The 25,327-nt window shown below is 36.9% G+C and overlaps 1 protein-coding gene across 1 annotated transcript; it reads left to right on the forward strand.

Annotated features, from left to right (window-relative positions):
- Nucleotides 1-53: 53 nt before the first annotated feature.
- sgpp1b (sphingosine-1-phosphate phosphatase 1b) lies at nt 54-21,127 on the forward strand. Its single transcript, XM_056471474.1, has 3 exons — nt 54-1,043; nt 12,315-12,404; nt 19,128-21,127. Exons 1-3 carry the CDS (start codon nt 372-374, stop codon nt 19,677-19,679), a joined length of 1,314 nt encoding a protein of 437 aa, XP_056327449.1. The 5' UTR covers nt 54-371; the 3' UTR covers nt 19,680-21,127.
- Nucleotides 21,128-25,327: the final 4,200 nt, after the last annotated feature.

Consider the following 25,327-nt stretch of genomic DNA (forward strand, 5'->3'; position numbering starts at 1 on the left):
CTGACCAATAACAGAAAATATCCGGGTTAGTAAGCCCCTCCCATTTTTGTTTCCGAAGTCTGATGAATTATTTTCTAAGCACTCGTTGTATTTCTAGTGCTTGCGCGGATCTGTCAGTAACCGGATACGGCGTGGGGGTCGGTACAGCCGGACGACCGTAAACATTTGCAAGTTTTGAACTCATTTTCTCTTTATATGCCCAGTAATAATTCTATTAGTTTTTATAAGTCTGCTAGAGTGGACGTTTGTGTTATTATACCCACGGAAATGGAGGGAATGTTTTAATAGCCCACAGCACGGTTCACTCTTGGTAGCTCCAGCTTTTTCCCGTTTACCGGGTGGGCTTAGCTCGCGCAGTTTTGTTGCTGGACATGGCAGGCAGGATAAAAGCGGGGTTTGTGCAGCTACTGTACTATTTGCAGGATCCTCAGCACGTCGCGCGCTTCCAACAGCTGTGCGGGGTGCGCGGCTCCGACACGCGTGACAGTCTCCGTAACGGGGTGCAAGGCACTCGCCGTGGGGATGTTCATAACGGAGGCGGGGATGCCACCCGCCGTAGAACAGCAGGAGCAGAGACCGATACGGAGAAACGCAACAACGGCTTGGCGAACGGGAATGCGGGAGAAAACGTCAATGGGGATAGGAACGGGCACGACGCTCAAGGATCCGCAGTGAAGCCGTCGCGCAGGAACTCTCTCACCGGAGACGCCGGCCAGGAGTTCCTCATCGAAAATAAGTTTCTATTCTACCTGTTCACGCTCGGTACCGAACTCGGGAACGAGCTCTTCTACATCTCGTTTTTCCCGTTCTTCATGTGGAACGTGGACGCGTATGTGAGCCGCCGGCTGGTCGTGGTCTGGGTGTGGGTCATGTATCTCGGCCAGTGCACGAAAGATGTGTTTCGGTGGCCGAGACCTGCCTCGCCCCCGGTGGTGAAGGTGGAGATGTTCTACAACTCGGAGTACAGCATGCCGTCCACTCATGCCATGTCCGGGACAGCCATACCCCTCAGCCTGTTCCTGCTGACCTACGGCCGGTGGGAGGTAAGAATGTCACACCATTCAGAGCATGCTGAACTGTTGGACGCGTGAAGTGCCAATCACACAGATTCGTATAATCTTTCCAAACTTATTCTCTTAAATCACAATTTATGGTTTGGTTGAAGGATATAAAATGTTAAAGCGATAACTATTTATATTGAAGATTAATTACATAAACACAGATTTCAGGCAAAGCGAAATACTTGATTGTTGGGTAGAATTTATTGAGTTCATTCTGAGGAAAAACTTGAGCATCTTATGTTTGCAGATACCAACTATTAATCATTATTAAGCACTTCATTGGCACTAATACATGTAAACTCATCATGAAATAAAAATTGACAGATTATATATTAATGTAGTTTTTTTATAATGTATATGTATTGGGCATGGGCCGGTATATGATTCTGACGGTATAACTTTGAATAAAAATATCAGGGTTTCTCTGTATTGTGGTTACTACATTTCTTTTTAAATGTCTGGGTAAACATCTAAAACTTTCCCCCTTTGAACACACAATATATTTTATTTTGAGAAACATTTAAAATATTTTGGAGCAGTAAACATGTCAGGCTAAATAATTGAAATAAATTGTTAACTTCTGCGGTCTTCATTTGTTTCAAAAACACAGATTTCTTTACAATATAAAATGGCTTCTTTGGACATCTTTTCTGCTGGAGAGACTGTTGTCCTATAAAAAAAAATAAATAAATAAAAAACCTAAATAAAAAATCTTACACATACCTTAGGGATGGTTTATCAGAATATTTTGGTGGTTTTACAACCTTGACTTTTCCAAACCTTAAAAACGGTTATCGTCCCATGCCTAATATGTAAATGTGTGTTTCTTTATGTATATGTAATCTTTCTTTCCAGTACCTGTCACATTAAACAGTGACAATTACCCAACAAACATTTAATTTATCATCAATGGAAACGATTAAACCCCATCCTACTTTTTTCTCATTTAAGTCATTTCACTTGTATGTATGTCACATTATTAAAGAAAAACACATTGCAGGGCTATGTGTCTTAGGCTTCGCTTTACAGAACATTTGACACAGCACTGAGCACACACACCTTCAGGCATTTTTACATTTTAATTCATGCATCTAAAGAGATTTTACTACGTTTGTGAAGATATTTTCAGTGGGATTGGTTAACTAGTATGCGCAGGTGCCTGTTCAATGGATTTTACAGACCTGGCTCTGTAATCTTTTCATCTGGGTAAATCCTGTGTGGGTGTTAAATCATTTTAAAACAATGGCGTATATTCAGTGCACTTACTGAGTTCGTGAATTAAATTCAAAACCACTGTGTGCTTAACCCTGCTTAAGGGCACATGTATTTTTATTTATTTTTGCACCTCATTTGTAAGCATAACCAAACATTACAAGGTAACTAAGTCAAAGATTGCAAAGGCCTACAGTGGACGTTTGTATTAAGTAACCTGGGGTATGCAAAAAAGGTGACCTAACATTCTCTGTTATGCATCAAAGTAAAGAGAATATGACTTCATGTGCAGCTTATCTGAATCTGATAACACCTAGATTACACAGTAATATAATAAAAGCATTTATTCTTCATTCATGTTTACTTAATGGTTAAAATGTTTACTTTCACCCTCTCCTGATTTTACAATAAGAGGTCAATGCCATTTAGGTAATTGTGATATAACCCACATGCTTCTATTGTTGGTGCTCCAGCCCTGTACCTCGTGAGATTGTTCTTGAGAAATGTCGCCAACCAGTATGCAGTGACCTTTAGAATACACACACACAACATTGACTGGTTTGACCCTTGAATGCGCTCACACTTGTGTAACCTTTACGCTTTGATTATGTAACCAACAGCAGACTAAACTTCATGTGATTTAAAAAAAATAATTAATACATTCATTTATTTCTCTTTTTGTCTAGTTTTTATGCATGTATCCTTTTTTTTGTTAATTTGACCTCTACTTGGAGATGCTACTTTTAATGGCGCTTATAAAATAAACTTTATTATTATATAGCAGACAAACATTCTTGCATTCTCATAAAATAAACACAAGCTGTATTTGGTAGTGGTGTAACGGATCACAAATCTCACAGTTCGGATCACATAATGTTTTTTTTAGTCATCGATCGGACCATTTTTTGGATCAGCCAAAAAGTGGAGGAGACGAATTTAATTGGCTTTCCATTTATTACAAAAACAGCACTGCAAGACACTTTTGGTTTTAATAAACAGAACTCAGAACCTGTAATTTTATTAAAAATAAAACGAAGAAATAATCAGCTGAATAAAAATAAACTAAAATATTCAGTACTGTGAAAAATACACTGTTACTACTACTGTTGCTGATAACACTCAATGTATAAATAACATTATAATTTGTTCAACCCATATTTATTTTTAGTCTCATTTTCAATAAATGATGCTGTTATTCACTCAGAAAAGGTCATGTTTCAATACTAGATGATCAATTTTGAAGAATTATTCAGTGGCATATTTTTGATGGCTGGTTGTCCCCACCTATTGGTTAAGTAATGTAATTAATGTAATTAACTTTCATTTTTGAGCGTCTTTAAATGCATATGACAGTGATTTTAATCTTCACCATTAACCTCAGGGGTTAAACCTGATGGGCTATACTATAAACTGTTATCCCAGTACTTCTGTGTTATTTGACTGTTTGTGTTTGTAACTTCATAAACAACTCAGAAGACTAAAGACTTGATCTCTTTCTTGAAGGGTCAATATACAGTACATACGCAGATCGCCATCATTTATAATTTATGTTGCGTGGGTGTACAGACAACACCTTTAATGAAACCCACCACATCTCGATTAACCTACCACAACTTCTTCCATCATCATTATATTTTACAGGAAAGCCTAAATGCTTTCATACATTTGATTTGAATAATACAAGAGGTGATCTCTTTAATAATCCATGGGTCACATGTGTTCCGAATCGTGGGTTGTGAATCGTACGAATCACGGATCAATCGTGATCCGGTACACCTCTAATATATATATATATATATATATATATATATACATACATACATACATACATACATACATGTGCACACACACACTTGGCTTTGTTTGTTTTTGTCTAGTTTTTATGCATTTATCCTTCTATGTTAATTTGACCTCGATACTATACTTAATAGCACCAGACCAGATAGAACATTCTTGCATTCTCATAAAATAAACACAAACTGTATTTGGGAGGATTGCATTGGATTGTTTGCAGGAGGTTGATTTGGGAGTTGTAATAAAACTACTACATCATGGTGTTTACATGTGCCCTGATAAGGCACAAATCTTTTTATCAGCCATTTATGTAGATGTGTTGAGGGCACAGTTTTCCTATAACTGAAAGTTCATGATTTTAGTCAAGTTATTCCACTTACCTTCTTTCATAAAACACTAAATGAGAATTCTTGCACCAAGTTCATGCTGCACATTCCCATAAAATGAAGAGTTCTGCTATATTCCTTTGTATGAGGAACATACTGAAATGTAAGCATAACCTTCATAAAGCTTCCATTTACTTTTAATGTGTGGAAAACAGCAGCTGCTTGTGTTTCCTGCTATAATTTGCAGTAGTAAATCATGAAAGAATTGTCATTTCTTGGGTGGATGTATTCAGTGGTTCTATTGAGGTTATGAGGAGAAGCTTTAAGAGGATGCCAGTCTTTGCTGTGGGTTTTAGAGGCTGGTGGGTTTGAGTGTTTGAGGCAGTGTTGTTTAGTTTGGTCTTATCTGAGAGTGCTGAGATTGATTTTGGCCCACTCAGCCGTGTCGTTACCGTCAGTCATCAGAAGGCCTTCTGTTGGCTCACTGATAAGGAGAGGGAGCGGGAACGCATGCTTATCTCATTTGCTTCAACTCTGCTTTATTTCTGTTGTGTGAATCATCTTCCCACTACACTCTTCTGTCTTGCGTTATAATGCTCTCTTCTACTTTCAATTTCTTTTTGAATTTAATTCTTGTCTCATCCCAAAAGAGCTCTATTGGATTGACATTTGGCCTTATGAGGGCGTATATATTTTTGCTTTGTGACATTAAAGTGCGTTATCATTTTAGAAGTAGCCAGAACAATATATACTATGGTAATAATTGTCAGCGACAATATTCAGGAGAGAAGTGGCATTTAAACAATCTTCTTTTAGGACTAAGTTACCCAAAGTGTGCTAACTTTGTCAATTAACTACATTGAGGTCAAAATGACATCACACTGACATTTAACATTGGCGTAAAAACATAAATGTTTTCAGTGTTTTTTTTGTGTGTTTTCAGATGCTTTTCTGTATTCCTCGATTTTAGTGAGAGCTTAAAAGAGGTACTGTTGTCTTTCTATCAACTTAAGCAAGCCTAGCCATTTTCCTTTGACCTCTGAGTTCAACTAGTTATTTTAACTCAGTGGTCCTCAACCACCGGTTTGTCTGTCAGAGTCGGGGGTAGAACCTGGGTCTCTGGCGTGAGAAGTGAATCACGTAACCACTGAGCTACTGCGAGTTGATGAACCCGATCAACAAAAGGCAACTTGATTATTTGTGTATATTTATTACTACCAAAAAAAAATCTTCAATAAGAAACAAAGTTAGGTAAGGCAAAAACAGAGAGTCTTCCAGTAAGCAATAGCAAAGTACAATTTCAGGGATGTTTGCTAATAAAAGTAATATATTTTAAGTTCCTTTTTTAAATTAAATCTCACTGCATTTTAGCCGTAAGAAGCTACAATACAGGTTATTGACCTGAAGCATGAATACAAAATTAAATCGCAAATCAAATAAAAATCGCAATATCTGTCAAAAAAAAAAAATCACAATTAGATGTTTTCCCCAAATCCCACAGCCCTAATTGGCACTATCAGTAATGCCATGTTCAAAGCCTCCTAATATATTCTTTTTCCATTGTAATGGTCTGTTACAACTTTGTTTAAATGCATTGAATTCCTGCAATATAATTGCCTGATGAGATACTTGCTTCAAAGCAGTAGTTGAAGTGAAGATTACCCCATATTTTACTCAACCTTGAGCCATCCTTGGTGTATAACCAACCTTGGTGTTTTTTTTTTCCAGACAAACACAGTTGGAGTAGTTTTCTGTTTTATCCTGACTGTACCATGCTGTAAAATGGTTTAAGGTCATTTTTGGTTAAGCCTCCAAAAACTAATAAATCCATTGTAAAACGAACCCATACACAGCTAATGGGTTAACGAATGTCTTAGAAGTTGATCAATCTTAACTTAAACTTAAATACCTAAATTCTGATGTCTGCTGAATACGCATTTTCTACCCATCCCTTATTGTAAATGTCTTGCCTGTCTTGAATAGAAGTATTAATTTCTTCAAAAAAGTCTGTCTGACTTAAAACGGGTTTTTCCTGTATTCAAGGTCCAAGTTTTCCTCTGCCCAAGCATTCTTGGGTTATTTGAAAACATGAGTTTGTACTGTACTGCTGAAACTAACAGCTAGAAAGCAACACATTCCTACTGTCATCGTTGATTTGGATTAAGCCGTCTGTCTGTATTTGGCGGCCCACATCCTTTTCAGACAGATTACTGCAGAGTTTAAACACTCCAGCGGAGATTTACATGCACTAGAGTCCATGTTTAAACATGTTCAGCAGTGGATTTACAGTGAAACGCCAGCTGCCAAGAAAATGACACAGCAAATAAATTCTCTGGCAGCTTTAACGCAGAAATAATAATAAAAGAGAACAGGACATTTCCCCAAGCACAGTCCATCAGCTCATTGAAACTGGGAAAAAAATGTTTCTTCTGCTTTGCCTTGAAAAATACACCCCATCCTGAATGAAAGAGAAAAGGAGAACTTCAACAAACAGTTGCACGTGTCTCTTATGTGGACATCTCTCCTCAGGCTAAAGTAGTTATGCAGTTTTGAAAGACTTTAAAGAGGGAAGTATTTAATTTCGATGCCAGTAGTAATAACAACACAACAAGAATAAATCGTATTATAGGTTGACAAACATGCTTCTGGTTAAGCTAAATTCGCTGTGTCTGGATCAGCATAACGAATAAAACGATGGTAGAACGACATGATAACCAATGTAGTGAGTCCAGCAAAAAATTACTTTGCATCAATTGAACAACTTTCACTTTTAAAGTACATTTTAAAGTGAACTGAAATGAAGAATAAAACTGTGGAGGAGAGTCTCATGTCTAAACAGATTGTCTCTGACAGCAGAACAAATGAACACACACTGGAGCATACAAATCTCTGGGGTCATACAGTGTAGCTGCAGGGTAAACACTGAGTGAAGTCATTGAGATGAACATCAGAAATGCATCTGTTAGAAGACGCAAGGGCACACACACACAGTTAGACCATGCCTGGTTATCCAGACCGCACCTTATGCCCTGAAACCACATGACACAGGCCCTGGACCACATGCTGAACCAACTCACAGAGATCTATTCCTCTCTTTCATCTGAGCCTCAGCTAACCTCATATGCTGAACATCTGCCTCTGATTATAGTGTGTGTGTGTGCGTGAGTGTGTGTGTGTGAGAGAGAGAGAGAGAGAGAGAGAGAGAGAGAGAGCTCTGCAGCTGAGTATGCTGGTGTGTGAGAGAGAAAAGACAGAAAGATGGCACAGACCGTACACTACCTGATAAAAGGCTTTGCTGTCGATTGCAGCAACAAATAATAACTTCACTTCTAGTTGTTTATTTGGAAAAGTGGCAGAAGGTGTTGATGAGTCATCTGCTGAACTCCATCCCAATTAGGGCTGCATTATTCTGGCAAAAATGTGAATCACGATTTTTTTTGCTTAAAATCAAGATCGCGATTTTTCTCATGATTCTGTAAATGTAAAATAAAGGTTAATATGATAAGCCTATTATTATTGTTAATTCTCAAACATATGGTAAAACAACAATAATAATAGGCCTATGTGTAGGTCTACTGTTGCTTAAAATGCTAAATTTTGTATTATGGTGGACTTGAACAGACTTTCAATATGTCTTGTTTTTTAATTCACAGTAAAATGATGACATCAGAATATAACTATTCATAATTATAAAGTTGATTTACTATGTTTAAGACATGTGCTTGTCATCTGCCGTTGACAACATTATTAGACAATTTGTTTAGAATTAGAATTTTTCATTATCAGATTCATTCTTGCATTATATTGAACATTATATATAGGCTAGAGTTGTTATACTGACACAGTAAACATTTATTTTCATCCACAACACTTTGTGTTCGCTTTGAAAGAAAAAACATATCAAATGCTTGTCGTAATCATAACTCTAAAATGCGTTATGATGATTTAAATGATGTGCGCACAGGTTTCACTTTCACTTCCTAGTGCGGCTCATGGCCGCCGTCACTGTGAGAAAAAAACACATACATGCAAATCAAACCTCCCGCACGGCCCTCAAACGATCGCTCTGTGCAACAAACTGAATGTTATTTACAACTTTATTACCTGTTATTCACAGCCTATGCCGCTTCTGTTTACTAAAGTAGGCGTCATAGACGGGCACGCGTGCGTTCTCGCAAGTAAACAAACAGCTGGCTGTCAGCTCACGTGTGATTTTGCGGCCGCACATGAAGACAGAAATGACATTTTTGGGTGAATTATACCTTATAAATACAGCATGTGACACTTTTAATGCCATTTGAAGGTGTCAATGTTGCTGTGAAGACTTGTGCGACTGCCTTGCTTCTTTCCTGACCTTGAAAAATATAACTGGCTGAATCGTAGAAAAAGCTGAATTAAGATCGTGTGTAGGGTCGAATTGAGTTGTGATCCTTTTTCGATTAATCGTGCAGTCCTAATCCCAATCATCACAAATACTGCAGAGACACTGCCCCTTTGCCCTCATTGGCTGCAGTGCCCCTCTTGCTCAATCGACCCATCACCCCTTCCCCGCTCTTCACTGTGCGATCGCCCCAACCCCCCTCCCCCCCTCTTCACTTTGCGATCACGTTGAGCAACTGTCCCTGTAAGGGTCTGTGCACGAGCCTGCTGCAGAAGACCTTACCCAAGATTCTCATAGAAATCGGTCAAGTTTGCTGAAGGAAAAGTCATGGTTTGGGGTTGCATTCAATATGGGGACGTGCGAGAGATCTGCAGAGTGATGGCAACATCAACAGCCTGAGGTATCAAGACATTTGTGCTGCCCATTACATAACAAACCACAGGAGAGGGCAAATTCTTCAGCATGATAGCTCTTCTTCTCATACTTCAGCCTCCACATCAAAGTTTCTGAAAGCAAAGAAGGTCAAGATGCTCCAGGATTGGCCAGCCCAGTCACCAGATATGAACATTATTGAGCATGTCTGGGGTGAGATGGAGGAGACTTTGAAGATGAATCTTAATTAACTCTGGGAGTCGTGCATGAACGCTTTTTTTGCCATTACAGATGACTTTATTAATAAGTTATTTGAGTCATTGCAGAGATGTATGGATGCAGTCCTCCAAGCTCATGGGAGTCAAATACAATATTAATTCCTTTTCCACTGCACCATAATTTTATATTATATACTGTACATTATTTCTGTTAAGTGACAAGACTTTTGTCTAAGCAGAGTCAGACCTAGCTGTGAAATAAAAAGTCAAGGCATGATCATTTTATTTTGTTAAAATAAGCGTAATCTAGAGGCCTTTGCCTTCCATATAAACCACGTCTGACACTAAATGATCTACTAGAAGTCAAGTTATTATTTGTGGTTCCTAAAACTTGGATAGGCGACAAGACTTTTGTCAGGTAATGTACGTGTGTGCAAACAAAGCACATTGCATTATTAAGGTGTCTGTGTTTTCTCAATGAGAACAGCATAAGGGATTCTGAGAATGCAGTCAGTATGTATGTGTGGTGGTGTGTGTATTTGTTATCCTACAAAAGCATCTTCACACAACCTAAACTATACTGGTGCACAAAAGTTTGCATTTCTCATTGCAAATTTTACAGACGTGTGTTATGACTGACCAGGGCATGCCTGAAATTTACATTAGGAAAAGTGACTTGTATTCACTTTGCATCTGAGGTGTTCAGTTGGTGTTTGTGTGCTACAATTCTCTATACAATCAATGGTTCATCTGTAGTACTGTGTATGTTGAAGTAAAAGTTCATGCAAAAGTGAAAATTACCCAATAATTTATTTACCCTCAAGCTATGCTTGGTGTAAATGACTTTCTTCTGTCAGACGAACACAGTAGGAGTGGTTTTAAATTTTATCCTGGCTCTTCCATGCTCTATAATAGTGTTGGGTAGTGGCATTTTTAAAGCATCCTTATCATGCCCTGTATGAGTCAGAAATCAGCAAAGAAGTTATTTGATTAAAGGTCTTTCATATGAAGTAATTTTCATATGAATATTTTTCATATTCCTATCCAAAAATTGCATCACGCATACAAGCCTGATGCATACGATCCGTAATAATTAATCTCTCGTGGAAAAAAAAATCGTTCCTGTTAGGGCAGCACAATATGTCGCAATAGTCACATGGCGAGTATACGCAATATTGAGTCTGAATTTTAATTTATTATTTGGCAAGTGTTTTTTGAGGCGCCTGACACTGTGAGGGTTTTAAAAGCATTCAGGCCTAAAAAAAGGCCTGTACTGTATTTAACACAGACAAATTGTCCGTGCCAATGGTGTAGTGGAAAGTGCGTCGACACATACATTACGGTGCTCACGGCGACCTGAGTTCGAAAATAATTAATCTGTTTTGAAAAAAAAGAAAAATAAATTTGTGGGGGATCGAACAGTCTAACAACCACAATAATTTTGTATAGTCATTATTCATTTGTTTAGGAGATTTTGATTTGGAGATGGAGATCATCCTCCATGTTCCTCTCTGCATAGAGGATTCTCATAGAGGATCATTCTCTATGCATCATGGTGTCAAATAATAATACGTTTTTATTTATAGTGCGCTTTTCTCAGACCCAAAGTGCTACAAGGCATGCAGTAAGAAAGCAGAACAATAAAAAACACCACAACAAGATATAAACAATAACATTGAATTATTAAATTGACAAAAGTAATCAATCTAAGTTAAAAGCAACAATAAAAAGGCGAGTCTTGAGAAGTTTCTTAAAACAGTCCAGAGAAGCGGCATTCCTGATTCTGATGGATAGACCATTCTATAGCTTAGGTTAACTGTACAAAAGAGCTCTACCATATATGGTCTTCAGTTTACAGCGTGGCTGATACAGCATAAATCCAGATGAAGCAGAACTCACGTTGATTGACATGACATGAGGTTGAAATTATTTTTTTATGTGCAAAATTTCTGGACAAAAATTTTATAATCAGTGTGCATTGATTTTAAGTGTCAGTTTTGTCAACCAGAACAGCTAGTTAAGAGAGTGCATGGCAGCTCTTTTTAAAGTTTGCCTCTGGGCTATGCCTCTCTTTTTATCTGCCTGACCATCTTTTGCTTTGTGGGACAGTAATTGTAGTAAGTGGTTGTTTTATAGTGTGCTGAGGGTTTGACTTCAGTGTTTGTTGGTTGAATGGCCGTTTTACCACAGGAGGAGTCCATCTGTGGACAATTGTTGGTATATTATGCAGGAACTGTTGGTATATTATTGGTGAGGATGATATTGCTTACAGAAACTACAACAGACACTTGAGACATATGGACACACACCCTGAACAGATACCCTGAAAGCAAGTTAGCATTAGCTGTGCTATTACTATGACACTGGGCCCAAAGCCAAACATGAGGACAAAGGGTGTGTGTGTGCATGTCTACTTGCATGTGTGCTTGCTTTTTAGGACGCCATCTGTGCATAAACTGTTATATTGTGTTACAGAGGTCTTTCTACACATCTGGTATACAGCATAATAGTACAGCTTACGGAAATGACAGACAGATAATGTATCCTGTAGCTTCTTATGAGAGATGATAGTATTTGAGTTTTCTCACATAGGTCGTTCCTGCTCTGCCATCTGCTGTTGTCATGTGTGTGCAAAGAGATAAAGGAAATCAGTCCTATATAATCCTTTGCTATACATTGATGGATTAGCTTGCATGTTCTTGAACTCGCCTGCACTTTTAAAGCAGTTTTGAAATTCGCTTCAGGGAATGAATGCGTGTTATGTTGGGGTTCAAATGTGAATATCATGCAAAAAATCTGAAACATCTGATATTCTTCAACAGATTTCTAAAATGTAATCAAAGTTAATATTTACATCTTGACTGATTTATCATGAAATGTTGCAACAGTTCTCTGTATTATGACGTGAATAAAATGTGTGTGTTCATTTTATTTTTATTTTTCCCCACAGTATCCCATGCTGCTGGGTCTCTCTCTGGCCATCAGCTGGTGTGTCCTGGTGTGTTTGAGCCGCATATACATGGGCATGCACTCCATACTGGTAAGAGAAATTAATCATACAAATTAATATTATTTTTTAATAATAAAATTATAATAATATAATATATAATAATAGATAATAAATAATAAAATAATATATAATAATAATAAAAGTATTTTTTACGATATCAGATAATGATACAGCAGGGAAAATAAGTATTGAACATGTCATAGTTTTTCTTGGGATTAATATTTCTAGAGGAGCTGTTGGCATGGAATTGAACCAGATTTTGGTAAAACAAACAAACAAACAAACATAAAAATAAAACAAAACAAAAATAATCTGAATAATGAGTTATGTGTAATAACAATGGAATGACACAAGGAGAAAGTACTGAATTACTGAAACGTATACTTTTTATAAAAGGCTTTTTTTTTTAATAATGGTAGCTTAAAGATGCCTCTCATATGGAGAATGAAGTCGCATGCATTGCTCAGATGTTAGTTTCACACAGACTTCAACAGAGTGTAAAAGTCTTGATGGTTCTGTGGGTCTCGTCTATCAAATCTGACTTTTATTTATTTTGTATTTTCTACGCTAATACATCTTAGTTTTAAAATGGCATTTTAGAACGAAAATGATCCTCATCCACTCTGGCGTTTCATCTAGCATTTCTGAAAAGCCCTCCTTCCACACTATACCACTGAAAACGCACATCACATGACCACACACACTCTGTCATGCACTGCAGCCCATGTCTGAGCTCCAGCAGTCCTGGCTGGTTCCTGTTGGTTGTGCACCTTTTTTACCAACCAAGTTTGTTGACGCAATTATAACGACACAGATCACTGCCTATTCATGGCAGAGTCCCATGGAAAAAGTGATTGACAGGTGGTAATTTGTGTATAACTTATCTTTATTTATTTATGATTTGGTTATGCGTAAAACAAAGACCATGCTGGTCAGGTAGTTGAAACGGTAGGCTACAAATATTTAATTCCTTATGAATGAATAAATTATTCTTAAATTATTAATTCACCCCCACCTACAACGACAAAGCCATCCGTCCATCTTGATGTTTCACATTAGACATCGTTCGATGCCAAATTGGTCGACATCGCCCAACCCTAGCTAAAATGTCCACCCTGGTTTCATCTTCATCATCCTGATTATGTAGATGTTGAACTGAAGCAGCTGATATTAATTTACACTGAGGAAGGGCAGAGGGTTGCTGAATAACAATTGAGAGATTTCAGCTGCTGTCTGAGCTTTCACTGCCTTTTTTTCACCTCCCTTTCCTCATGTGTTCAATTTTTTTCGACACCTTTAGAATAAAGCAGCACTAATATTATAAGTACATGTTTAAGTGTCATCTTAAAACAAATCTCAAAATGAGTTTGTTGCATTTGTTTCATTAGGATTCCCAAATTCACTTTGAGCACTTAAAATTTCTGTCTTATTTTTTTTTTTTAATATTTCTGTCATTGATTTTTAAAAAATTGCATTATTTTTTTCCTGTCATCCTTTGTGTTCTACTCACTTGCTCATGAACAAAGAAATCGAATGGAAAAACCCCAAAGAAAACCATCCCATTAATTAGGTTTTTATATTTAATCAACTGACAGAATGTCAACTTGTAGGAGTCATCGTAATCCTACAGATACAATTTCAGAAGACTGCTGCTTTCATATAGGCAAGACAATGGCAACTGTATGATGTTCCTTCATTGGGGATCTGTGTATGTTATTCTTTTTTTTATCTGTGTTTGTGTGTAGATGTTATCTGTATGTGGGAGTCACCCTGGGAAAACGTCCCCTGTGTTTCTTTATTGGGCCAGATAATTACCAGCGGTAGTTTGCCTTTGTGTGGATACAGCTCAGTTTACTGAATGTTTTGCCATTTTGAAGTAGGGTCACACATATGGCATAAATAATAAGTGTGTTTGTATGACCTAAGGCTACTCAAATAGACTGTAAATGGCCTGGTGTAACTACATCCATCTGTTTGAGTCTAACGTTGCCTGTTGCTTCTCCCAAATCTGTTATAAACATGTATTATGCACGTGTAGAGGCACCGTAAATCCAACTGTCATCATCATGAAATAAACAGTGTAATTTACCAGGATGATATAATCTTGGCGAAGTGTCTGTCTGTCTGCATGACTGATTTTTCCTCAGTCCTGCAAATGTGGTGTTTCATCTGGGTGTTCTGTTCCATGTCTGCTCTAAGCCGTAATGTCACCCTTACCATGACCTCATACGTCTGGTCGCCCTGTTGGGGTGATGAGTGGCCGTAGCCCTAGAGATAGTTCCTATGGCAACTGTGGGATTGTTTTAACACTCTCATTCTCACAAGACTAGAAGGGATTTTGTAACATGAGGACAGATGACACACGCACACACATACATTGGGAAATGGCACAAAGTAGTCCTGTTAAATGCTTTATATTCATTTATTTGCTGATCAACATCATTGATCACATATATAGTCCAAATATATATATATATATATATATATATATATATATATATATATATATATATATATATATATATATATATATATATATATATATATATATATATATATATATCTGCACATAGTATTATTTTACCATCTGTATCGCAATGTGCGTGTCTGCAATAGTCATATCGCAGGATCTGCATTGCCAAGTATGGATTATTGTTGACCAGGAGCTTGTAGATTAATAGGAAAGTTTAACCAATGTGGATTTAAAGTTTATTAATTGCATTTGTTTTTTTTTTTTTTCTGTTAAACATATCAAATAAACCAAATAAAGTAATCTTGCTTATAGTTAGATTTGTTAGTGACGATTTGAATAATATTTCAGAAATCGTAGATTTGTAACAGCAAACTGTTGCTATGACTGAATGGGTTTGACTGAGTTTCAATCAGCTCATTAAACATCACTGTAAGTTAGTTCACTCAAAATTGTCAATTATGTTATTAATCACTCACCCACATGTCATTCAAGACCCCTGCGACCTTTGTTCATCTTTGGAACACAAATTAAGATATTTAGGTGAAATCTAAAAGCTCTTTCATCCTCCATAAACGGCATGGTTCCTGAATACCAAAAAACATCCTCAAAACAGGTTCAGTGGTGGTTCAATCGGAATATTATCAAGCTACGAGAATACTTTTGTGTGCACATGAAACAAAACTGATGACTTTATTCAACAGTTTGTTCTCCTCAATATCAGTATGGGGTGCTTATTCATATTCATGTGTTGCACTTGGCCACGCCTCTGACATTACCTCAGGTGTGTCTGTGCTTTGTTTTAAACAAAAGAAATCATGTGCGGGCATCTGGGGTGTGGTAGATTACATCAGTACACCATGTTCATGAATGCGTGCAATATACTGACCCTGAGGAGAAGAAATCTTCTAATTTTCATTTCAGTATACATTCTAATACTGCTTTATTCTTTTCTCTTTATTAAAGTGTAATTTTAAGCCCTTTTTTAGTTTAATACTGTGTATGTGCAAAGTGGTTCACCGAAACCTGAGCTGCATATCTGGTAGACAGATGGTATGGTATGATTGTCATTCTTTAACTGTTAAGGGATTACTAGTACAGACTAGATAGAATGTCACATATCTGACACTTACATTACAATCACCTGTCAAACAAGTACACGTTCTACATAGCTGTGCACTAAAGTGAAAGTGTTATGGGTACAAGTATGCAATATCATATCACAGATTCATGGAATTGATCCCAGAGTGGATTCAGAAATATTTTTATTGCGCAATTATACAAATTCTAACCTGCAGCATAATTATGCTACTAAGCTTACTGAAATGTTATTGACAATAGCTGAAAAATGTATTGCTTTTAAATGGAAAACACACATTGATGGACCAATTAAACTATGGATCTCAGAAGCTTGCAGCTGTATACCTTTGGAGAAGATCACATATTCTTTGAGGGAAAAGAGTGAATTATTTAAAAGGATTTTGATTCCATTTTAGAATTATATAAAAACAGTAGCGCATGATTTGATTTGACTAAAAAGTTTTTCCATATTGGTTTATACTGTATCTCCTCCCTTTTTATTTATTTATTTATTTATTTTTATATACTGGGTGTATGTTTTAATTTAGTTTGTTTGTTTCTTAGTATAGATGTTCTGTATTGTTAACTTTTAAAAAAGCTGAATAAATATATATATTATTAAAAAAACAAGTACACGTGTATGGAAAAGACAACAAACCAATGTTCCGCTGCAGATGTGGAATATTATCACGGTTAATGACTGACAGATAAGTGCAAGAGGCGAAGTGTCTCGCATGAAGAAGGCCCTTCTGTTTTCATAAACATCCAGACATAGTGCTTAGCATATATAAGCACACCCGCCACAAATCTCTCATTTAAATTAATATTTTCTATAGGATGCTTTATAATATTATATTGTGCATATACATTAGTTTTAGTCTGTACTGAAGCCAAATCTGGAGCTAATCTAACAAAATAACTTGCAATAATGGTTCAAAAATTAGTAGGCCAAATTTATATGTTAGGGAAAAATATTTAATGACATTTAAAAACTAGCAAAAATCAACAGAAACCAAAAATATGTAAAAAGTTTGTTGAAATGTAGTTTGTATTTTTTTTTCAATATTTTGCATGATTGTATTATCTTATTATTTGTACCAATATATATTACCCATATTCACTGAGAAATTGATAAAAATATTCGTTTTCAAAATGGGGTGTACTCGTATATTCTGAGCACTGTATATAGTTTCCATGAGGACAACCATGTCACAAGGGCACTGAATAATTTCAGTTTTAACATCTACACTTGCTGAAATGCCAATTATGGGGTTCGAGTTTTATGGTCAAGTGTGTGAGGGTGACTATTGGAGTGTTTAAATGTACATTTGCTGGTTAATCTGTGTCTGTAATCAGTGAAGAGTTTCCATGATGTTTTAAGTGCTGAGTGTGAAAACGGTTTTAAATTAACCAGCTCATTTTTTTCTCCCACACATAGTCAAGCAGTTCACAAAAGCGCTGATTATTACTGTTTAGCAGGTTTCACACAGATGTGTGCGAGTGTCTTGTGGTCTCTGTGGTATCTCTCACTCAGTGCTAAAGTATTCCAGTATTGGACGTCTCCCACAAATCTTGCTATTGGTTGAGCATACAAATAAGACACTTAAGAAAACATAAGAAAGATGTGAAAACTGCGTCCTTATTTTAAACAATTGCTGACAAATCATTTATCTACCACTTTAGCTTTTTTGTCAAATTTTTTTTCAGAGTAGATTGTTTGCATTGTTTTCATTTTTTTTCTCTATGTGCACAATACTAAAAATCACAACCAAAATCAGCTAAATATCCAGATTTTTTTTCTTTCCATGATTGAATTGTCAACCTGGGCTGCATTTCCAAAAACCATTGTTGGCCAACTAAGGTTGCAAGTTCCGTTGTTACAAACATAGGTCATTGATTTGGCGTTTCCCAAATCCATCATTTCGACTAACATTTGCAAATTGCATTGCAAACTTGTACGCTTGCAACTACACCTTTAGAGCTATAGTTAGAATCATAGTTCCTGGCTGTGTTCTATTCCCAGTTATCCTCCCTATGCCATATTCCTTTAAAATATTCCGACAAACGCTGCGACAAAGCAACTATGGTTTTGGGAAACACTTGTCACTACATCGTTTTTTTCCAAATTATGCATCGTACTATAGTAGTTCAGCTGAGAGTTACAGCCTTGTTTGGGAAATGCTCCTCAGTGCTATTTTGAATAAACTGTTGTTAATGTGTCTGGTTGGACAAACATCAATATTCTCATGCCATCAGTCATTTTCTGTAAATGTTCTGTTGATCATACTCTGTTTTTCTTCGCATGTGCTGACCAATAAAATGTTTTTGGTCACATGTCTAGAGCCGCTGCTGTTTCTAATTTTCTAATTAAGCAGCACCTACCGTAAGCATGGTATCTGGGGGGTTTTAAAATTTCTTCTGTTTCAGAAATAAAATTTTAGGCCTTAAAGTCCTAAATTCACTGAATGATTGTTTTGTAGATAAATAGTTTTAAACCGGTCTTAATTTTCTTATGTCTATGTAAAGCTAAACACAATCGGGCTAACACCCATCCAATCACTAACATTCCATCTCAATAAAAGTTTTAATTATTGAAGTTGATTTATTCAATATGGTTTAACAATCTTCTTTACAATAACCTCTCTTTTTAATGTTTTTTTTTTTATGTTTTAACTGGGCCATTCAAAAAAATCCTTAGTGTTAAGCCTTGTGTAGGTCTGAAATTTCATTCAAAATGGTCTAAAAAAAGTCTTAAATTTGACTGATGATACTTGTAGAAACCCTTTGAAAGAAAGTGGATTTGTATTTTCATTCAGATGGTGTGCTCGTTTTTTATGCTGAGGTCTAAAAAAAGAAAAGAATTAATCACATGTTAAAACCTGAATTTAGTTTCCAAATGTTTCTGTTGCGAACAGGTATTAATTGCCCTGTTCTATTGTTTCTTTTTCTTTTTTCTCTCCTTTGCTCCTGCCATCTTAGTTTATGGCCACATATTCAGAATAACATTCATTATTTGTGGCATTTATTATTAGGTCAAACTTCCTCTACAGATTTACATGTGAAAACTGATAGTCAAATACGTGCATTCTCTCTCCGTCAGCCTATTTTCAGGCGTTTTTCATTGTCAGCTTTGAATCTCACAATCTGTTTTGTTGTTTCACATTCACATTTTGTTTTCTGTGTTTTTTCTTCTTTTTCCTCAGGACATCATTGCTGGTTTCCTGTACAGTTTGCTGATATTGGTGGTCTTCAGTCCTGCTCTTGACATCATCGACACTTTCAACCGCACACATCCCTACGCCCCCCTCATGATCATCTCTCTCCATGTGGGACTGGGCCTTTTCTCCTTCACCTTGGACACCTGGAGCACTTCACGTGGCGACACCGCCCAAATCCTGGGCTCTGGGGCGGGTATCGCCTTGGCATCCCATGTCAACTACCATTTGGGCCTATTGCCGGACCCACCAGCATCTGCGTTTCCTCTACAGCCACCATCTTTCACCCTCAGCCTGATCGCACTCTGTCTGCTCCGCTTTTTCTTAGGTGTCCTCATTCTCTTGGCTACCAGAGCCGTAATGAAAGCTCTCACTATCCCGCTCGTCTGTTGGGTCTTCGGGATTCCCAGCAATGATGTCCGAAAGGCCAGGCAGCACATGGAAGTAGAGCTGCCGTATCGGTATATTGTCTACGGAACAGTAGGGTTAAATGCGCTTTTCCTTGTGCCTTTCCTATTTGCACACGTGGGTCTGTTGTGATGGAACCAACCACTAAGCTTTCAGCCAATAAGAGCCCAGTTGGACTGCAGAGGCCCCTTCCTTCAAATCGCCGATTTGATGGAACTAATGGCAGTCATGTAACACTGCGCTGCACCTTCCAATCGTTCCTCCAATGTTTTCCATCGTTTATACTGTAGTTTTCAAGAAGTTTCTATTCTAAACACCCGTTTGGTGTTGATTGAGAAATGATTGTGCTTTTCTACATAGTTTGCATCGCATGTATAGTAGCATATATGTCAGATTTTATTCTTTTCTAAAATCTTATTGCAAACTTTTGTAGCCAGTAGGCCTTGTTATATTTTTTTCTCAAGCAATACAGCAGTTTTGCTGATTATCTGAAATTGTAGAGGATTTTTGACTAATGTTTGGACTCAAACTCTTGCATCAAGAGTTGACTGAAAGCGCTTTTGCAAAAGGTGTGACTCGTGCAAAGTTGTGGATCGGCTGGAACTGACAACAGCATTTGTGTTTCGTTTGTTTGTGAGAGAAATCTGAAATCTTAAGTTTTAATTGAAAAGGCCAGCCGAGCATGATGGTTAATGGTTAGGGCCGGTGTTGATCTTTATTTTACTTTTGTTGAAATTTATTAAGATGTTTTTTGCATTCAAAACATGTTGGATTTTTCTCCAAAGACTTTTGTAATGATAGATGCCTTATTGACATATTTGGAAAGTCTCATAATTGTATTGACTCTCATATCATTCCATAAGTGATTGAATTTCTTTACTGCAACACAAAAAAGAATATATTTGAGAATTTGTTTTTGTTTGTTATGATAAAGTCCAGAAGCTTTAATGTTAGTTGGTGCCCAACATTATTGAGAAGAAAAAAAAAAGTTACACCTGATACCGGTTTTGGAATGATATTAGGGTGTATAATACGGTGGCCGAGAGAGCTTAATGTGCTGCAATTTAAGAAAACGCATGCAATTACAAAAACCACGAGCAAATTAAGAAAAGATCTTCATCCATTTGACAGCACACCTGCTGCAAATTCTCACAACACATAGACAATAAAAAACGGGCTGCATTTTCACAAACAATTTATAAAAATGCGCTGCATTTTCTCACAACACTTGCAAAAAGAATGAAAAATAGTGGAAATGTTTCAAGAGGACCCAAAAACGTGACGACTGTCGCTTGATTTTATGCTCTTTGCTATTGTTCAGTGGAGTTGTAGGTGAACTTTGAATGGTGCATTTTTTTGTTTGTTTATTTAAACATGCTGATTTCCTTGTCTTTTGTATTTTATAAGCCTAAATAAGTAAATAGCTGGGTCTGTCAAGTTTTTGGGTGCCCTTGAAACATTTCTGTTGTGTTACGTGCAATTTGAAAGTGTTATGAGAAAATACAGCGCGTATTTTTTAAATATTTGCGTTGCCAGAAAATGCAGCGCAATTTATTTAGCAATTAATTTGTTTGCGTTGTGAGAAATGCAGCACATTTTTTTGTAAAATGTTCGCATTGTGAGAAAATGCAGCACGCTTTATTATTTTGTTTGTGTTGTGAGAATGCAGCGCGTTTCTGCAAATAGTTTGCGTTGTGAGAAAATGCAGCGCATTTTATTAATTTGTTTGCATTGTGGGAAAATGCAGCACGTTTGCGTAAATTGTTTGCGTTCTGAGAAAACCAGAGCATTTTTTAAAAATCTGTTTGCGTTGTGAGGATATACAGCAGGTGTGCTGTACGGATAAAGATCTTTCTTAAATTGCAGCATGTTAAGCTCTCTCAGCTACCGTAGAATAAATAATACCAAAACTTTATTTTTTGGGGGGAACTCCCCCTTAAACTGACCACTCAAGAACTAGTTTCTTTTGGCGCTGCACTAGTGATTTATTCAATATTATTTAATACTGAATCAATTTAACATTCATATTCTTAAATTGATTATGCATCAGGGAATATGGCTCATAATTGCAATTATTTTAGATTTTTATATACATCGTAGTGCTTTTTATTCCCTGTATGTTGCTGCTGAACACAGTACTATATGTGTAAATGTTTGTTTTTTAATTGTTTGCAAAAAAGCGCCATTAGAGTAATGAATGCTTTCTTTCAGTAGCAAATTTCAGTCAGATTGACATGATTAAATGTCAGGTCCCTCAGCCTGTGAATAATTGCATTTTGAGAGAAGGGTTTTCAAAAGTATTGAGTTCGGTACCAATAGGCACTAGAATTTTAAAAACATCCTTTTCCCTCTAACACTTGAGCACTGTTGAGCGACAGATACACAGCTTTGAAACGATTCAGTGTCTGTGTATATGTGTTTGTACTTGGTGAACAGAAGTGAAGAATGGTGAACCGATGACCGTCACAGCCAATCACAGTCATTTCTGTTAAGCATGTGAACACAATGGCCAATCAGCACTCAAATGTGAGCACTCAAATGTTTCAAACTTTGTGAACTCAATACTTCTGACAAGCCTATGTGAGAGTGGAGAGGGTTCTGTTTAATGTGTAAAGTTGAATATTGTGATACTGATTTAGATGCACTGTTCCCAGATTGCACTGCTCTGCTGCCTGCTGTTTTGTGCTCTATGATGACCTTATTGTAGGTCAGGCTTGCGTGACACCACTTTGTTTGTGCGTGTGTGTTTTTTTTACTCTTCCTGTGGCCTTGTGCGTCTTTGTGCAGATCTAAGTTCCTATTTTGTTGAAAGAGAAGGTGAATTCCCAGTTCCTCACTCTTCTGTAAACCGGATTGTTTTGGATTGCGAATGAAGCGGTGATTCGACCCTGCACAGAGCAATGTTGACTTTCATGCTTTAACTACAATGCAGATCTCAGTCATTTTAAGGTTGGAGGTTTTGTGAAAGAGAAAAAAGTTTAGAGGTTGAGTTTGGGCCACATTATTAAAAGGAGATTCTCCTTGGTGAATGAAGGTTGCAAATAATACTTTTCTGAAAATATATTATTAAGGGGAAAAAGTCTGAATGTGCGAATATAGAACCAACTTTACCTCAGTCTTAAACTAAACCAATTACTCCCTAATACCATAGTTCACCCAAAAAAACAAAAACAAATTTACTGTTCATTTACTCTTCTTTGAGCCAATCTAGATTTTTTTTCTTCTTTAGTAGAGCATTGAGGTAGATTTTTTTGCAGAAACTATGGTACTTGGCATATCTTAAACATCAAGAGCTGCATAGGAAAATTCCCAATGTGGAAAAAGGAAACAAACAATCCCGAACACTATTAACACTTATAAATATTTTATTATATAACACATTTCGGTCCCATGTGCTTTATCAAACAGATATTAACATACACGTATATCATATGCTCACTCACTTTATTAGGTACACCTGTCCAACTGCTCATTAATGCAAATTTCTTATCAGCCAATCACATGGCAGCAACTCGTAGCATTTAGGCATGTAGACATGGTCAAGACGGTCTATTTTTTTGTGAGCATTTCAGAAACTGCTGATCCTCTGAGAATTTCACACACAACCATCTCTAGGGTTTACAGAGAATGATCAGAAAAAGAAAATATCCAGAGAGCGGCAGTTCTGTGGGAGCAAATGTGTTGTTGATGTCAGAGGAGAATGGCTGGTTCCAGCTGATAGAAAGGCAATAGTAACTCAAATTACTGAGTGTAAACCACTCGTTACAACCGAGGTATGCAGAAGAGCATCTCTGAACACACATGTCGAACCTTGAGGCAGATGGACTACAACAACAGAAGAACAGGAAACTGAGGCTACAATTCGCACAGGTTCACGAAAATTGGACAAATGAGGATTGAAAAAACGCTGCCTGGTTTGATGAGATGATTCAGCTGGTAGGGTCAGAATTTGCAATCAACAACATGAAATCCATAAATCCATCTAGCCTTGTATCAATTGTTCAGGCTGGTGATGGTGGTGTAATGGTGTGGGGGACATTTTCTTGGCCCATTAGTACCAATGGAGCATCTTGTCAACACCACACCTGAGTTTTGTTGCTTACCATCTCCATCCCTTTATGACCACAGTGTCTCCATCTTCTGATGGCTACTACCAGCAGGATAACACGGCATGTCATAAAGTGCGAATCATCTCAAATTTGTTGAACATGACAATGAGTTCACTGTACTCAAATGGCCCCCACAGTCACCAGACATCAATCCAATAGAGCATCTTTGGGATGTGGTGGAACGGGAGATTTGCATCGTGGATGTGCAGCCGACAAATCTGCAGCAACTGCGTGATGCTATCATGTCAATATGGACCAATATCTGTTCTGAAGGCAAAAGGGGGTCCAACCCGGTACTAGTAAGGTATACCTAATAAAGTGGCCGGTGAGTTTATATACACATACCAAACATCCCTTCATCAAACATAAATGTTTATTTTCTGTTTATATGTTTGATGAAGGTCATCGGACTGAAAAGTCATCATAAATCATAAGTCGTCATAATAAAATATTCATACAGCGAGTGTTGATGGTGTGCAGGATTGTTTGTTTCCCTTAGAGTAAAGTCATTGGTTACATGCACTTTGACCATAATAAAACATACATGCATACTATATATATATATATATATATATATATATATATATATATATATATATATATATATATATATATATATATATTATGTATTATATACAAAGGGTTATATATATATATATTGATTTTCTTTCCCCCATTTTTTTAATCCACATCAATTAGGCATACAATAACAATGTAGCCTGCAGAACTACAGAGTACACAAGCACACACCACACTCTCCATACGTGCATATATCAATTTACACAAACATAAAAAAAAATGTGCTTCTGGTTCTCATTGACATATCAAGGCCATCTGGAGAGAAATGATCAGTTGTGCAAAACGACATTTGCAGACACTATGGATTAAAGGAAATAACGTTCATTTTCTTGATTGTTTTGCTTCATAAGACCTCGATTGTCATGAGGAGCCGTGTGTATTAATCTCAAAGTGCTGGTAGCCGTTGACTTGTATTCTACAAATCACTAATGATTACCATTTTCTTTAATGTTCCACTAAAGAAGAAAAAAAGTCCCGTACATCTTGCTTTAGTTCAGGGTGAGTGAATTCAAAGTGAATTTTCAATTTTTGAAAGAACTGTGCCTTTAAGAGTGATTTCATGATAAATCTGCATGTTTGTGGATGGAAGACGGGTCCACTGTAGCATTTTGTCTTGTCAGGCCTGTACTAATGAATAGTCAAGTGACCAAATTTCTAGTGAGTGTTTTTAGTTGTAAATCTAATTATTGTTTTCAATTACCAGCTATCCAGACTGATTCTACAGATACAGAAGCATATCATTCACAAACTCCTCTGTATCCTCAACCCAGTTTGTGCTAATAATTATTTTTTTTGGAGGTAATATTTTTTTTATATAATTTGATACTGATTTAACAACTGAAAATGTGTACTCTGAGGTCTTCATCATATCTAAATGTTCAGTTTCATATAATATCAGCACTGAATGCAGAAAAAGGCATCAGAATCCGTGTGTTCCTAGATTAAACTCCTGAGAAACTGCTTCAGTGGTGAAGATCTCATTTAAAAGTGCTTTATTTCCTTTGATTTGGCTTTTTCAGTGTTTACTGGTAGCCACACAGCTCTTTTTGAATAAACAGATCGGGTTTCGAGACCACACAGTGCCTTCTATGT

Source organism: Danio aesculapii, chromosome 13 (genome assembly GCF_903798145.1).
Source record: "Danio aesculapii chromosome 13, fDanAes4.1, whole genome shotgun sequence".
Taxonomy (NCBI): Eukaryota; Metazoa; Chordata; class Actinopteri; order Cypriniformes; family Danionidae; genus Danio; species Danio aesculapii.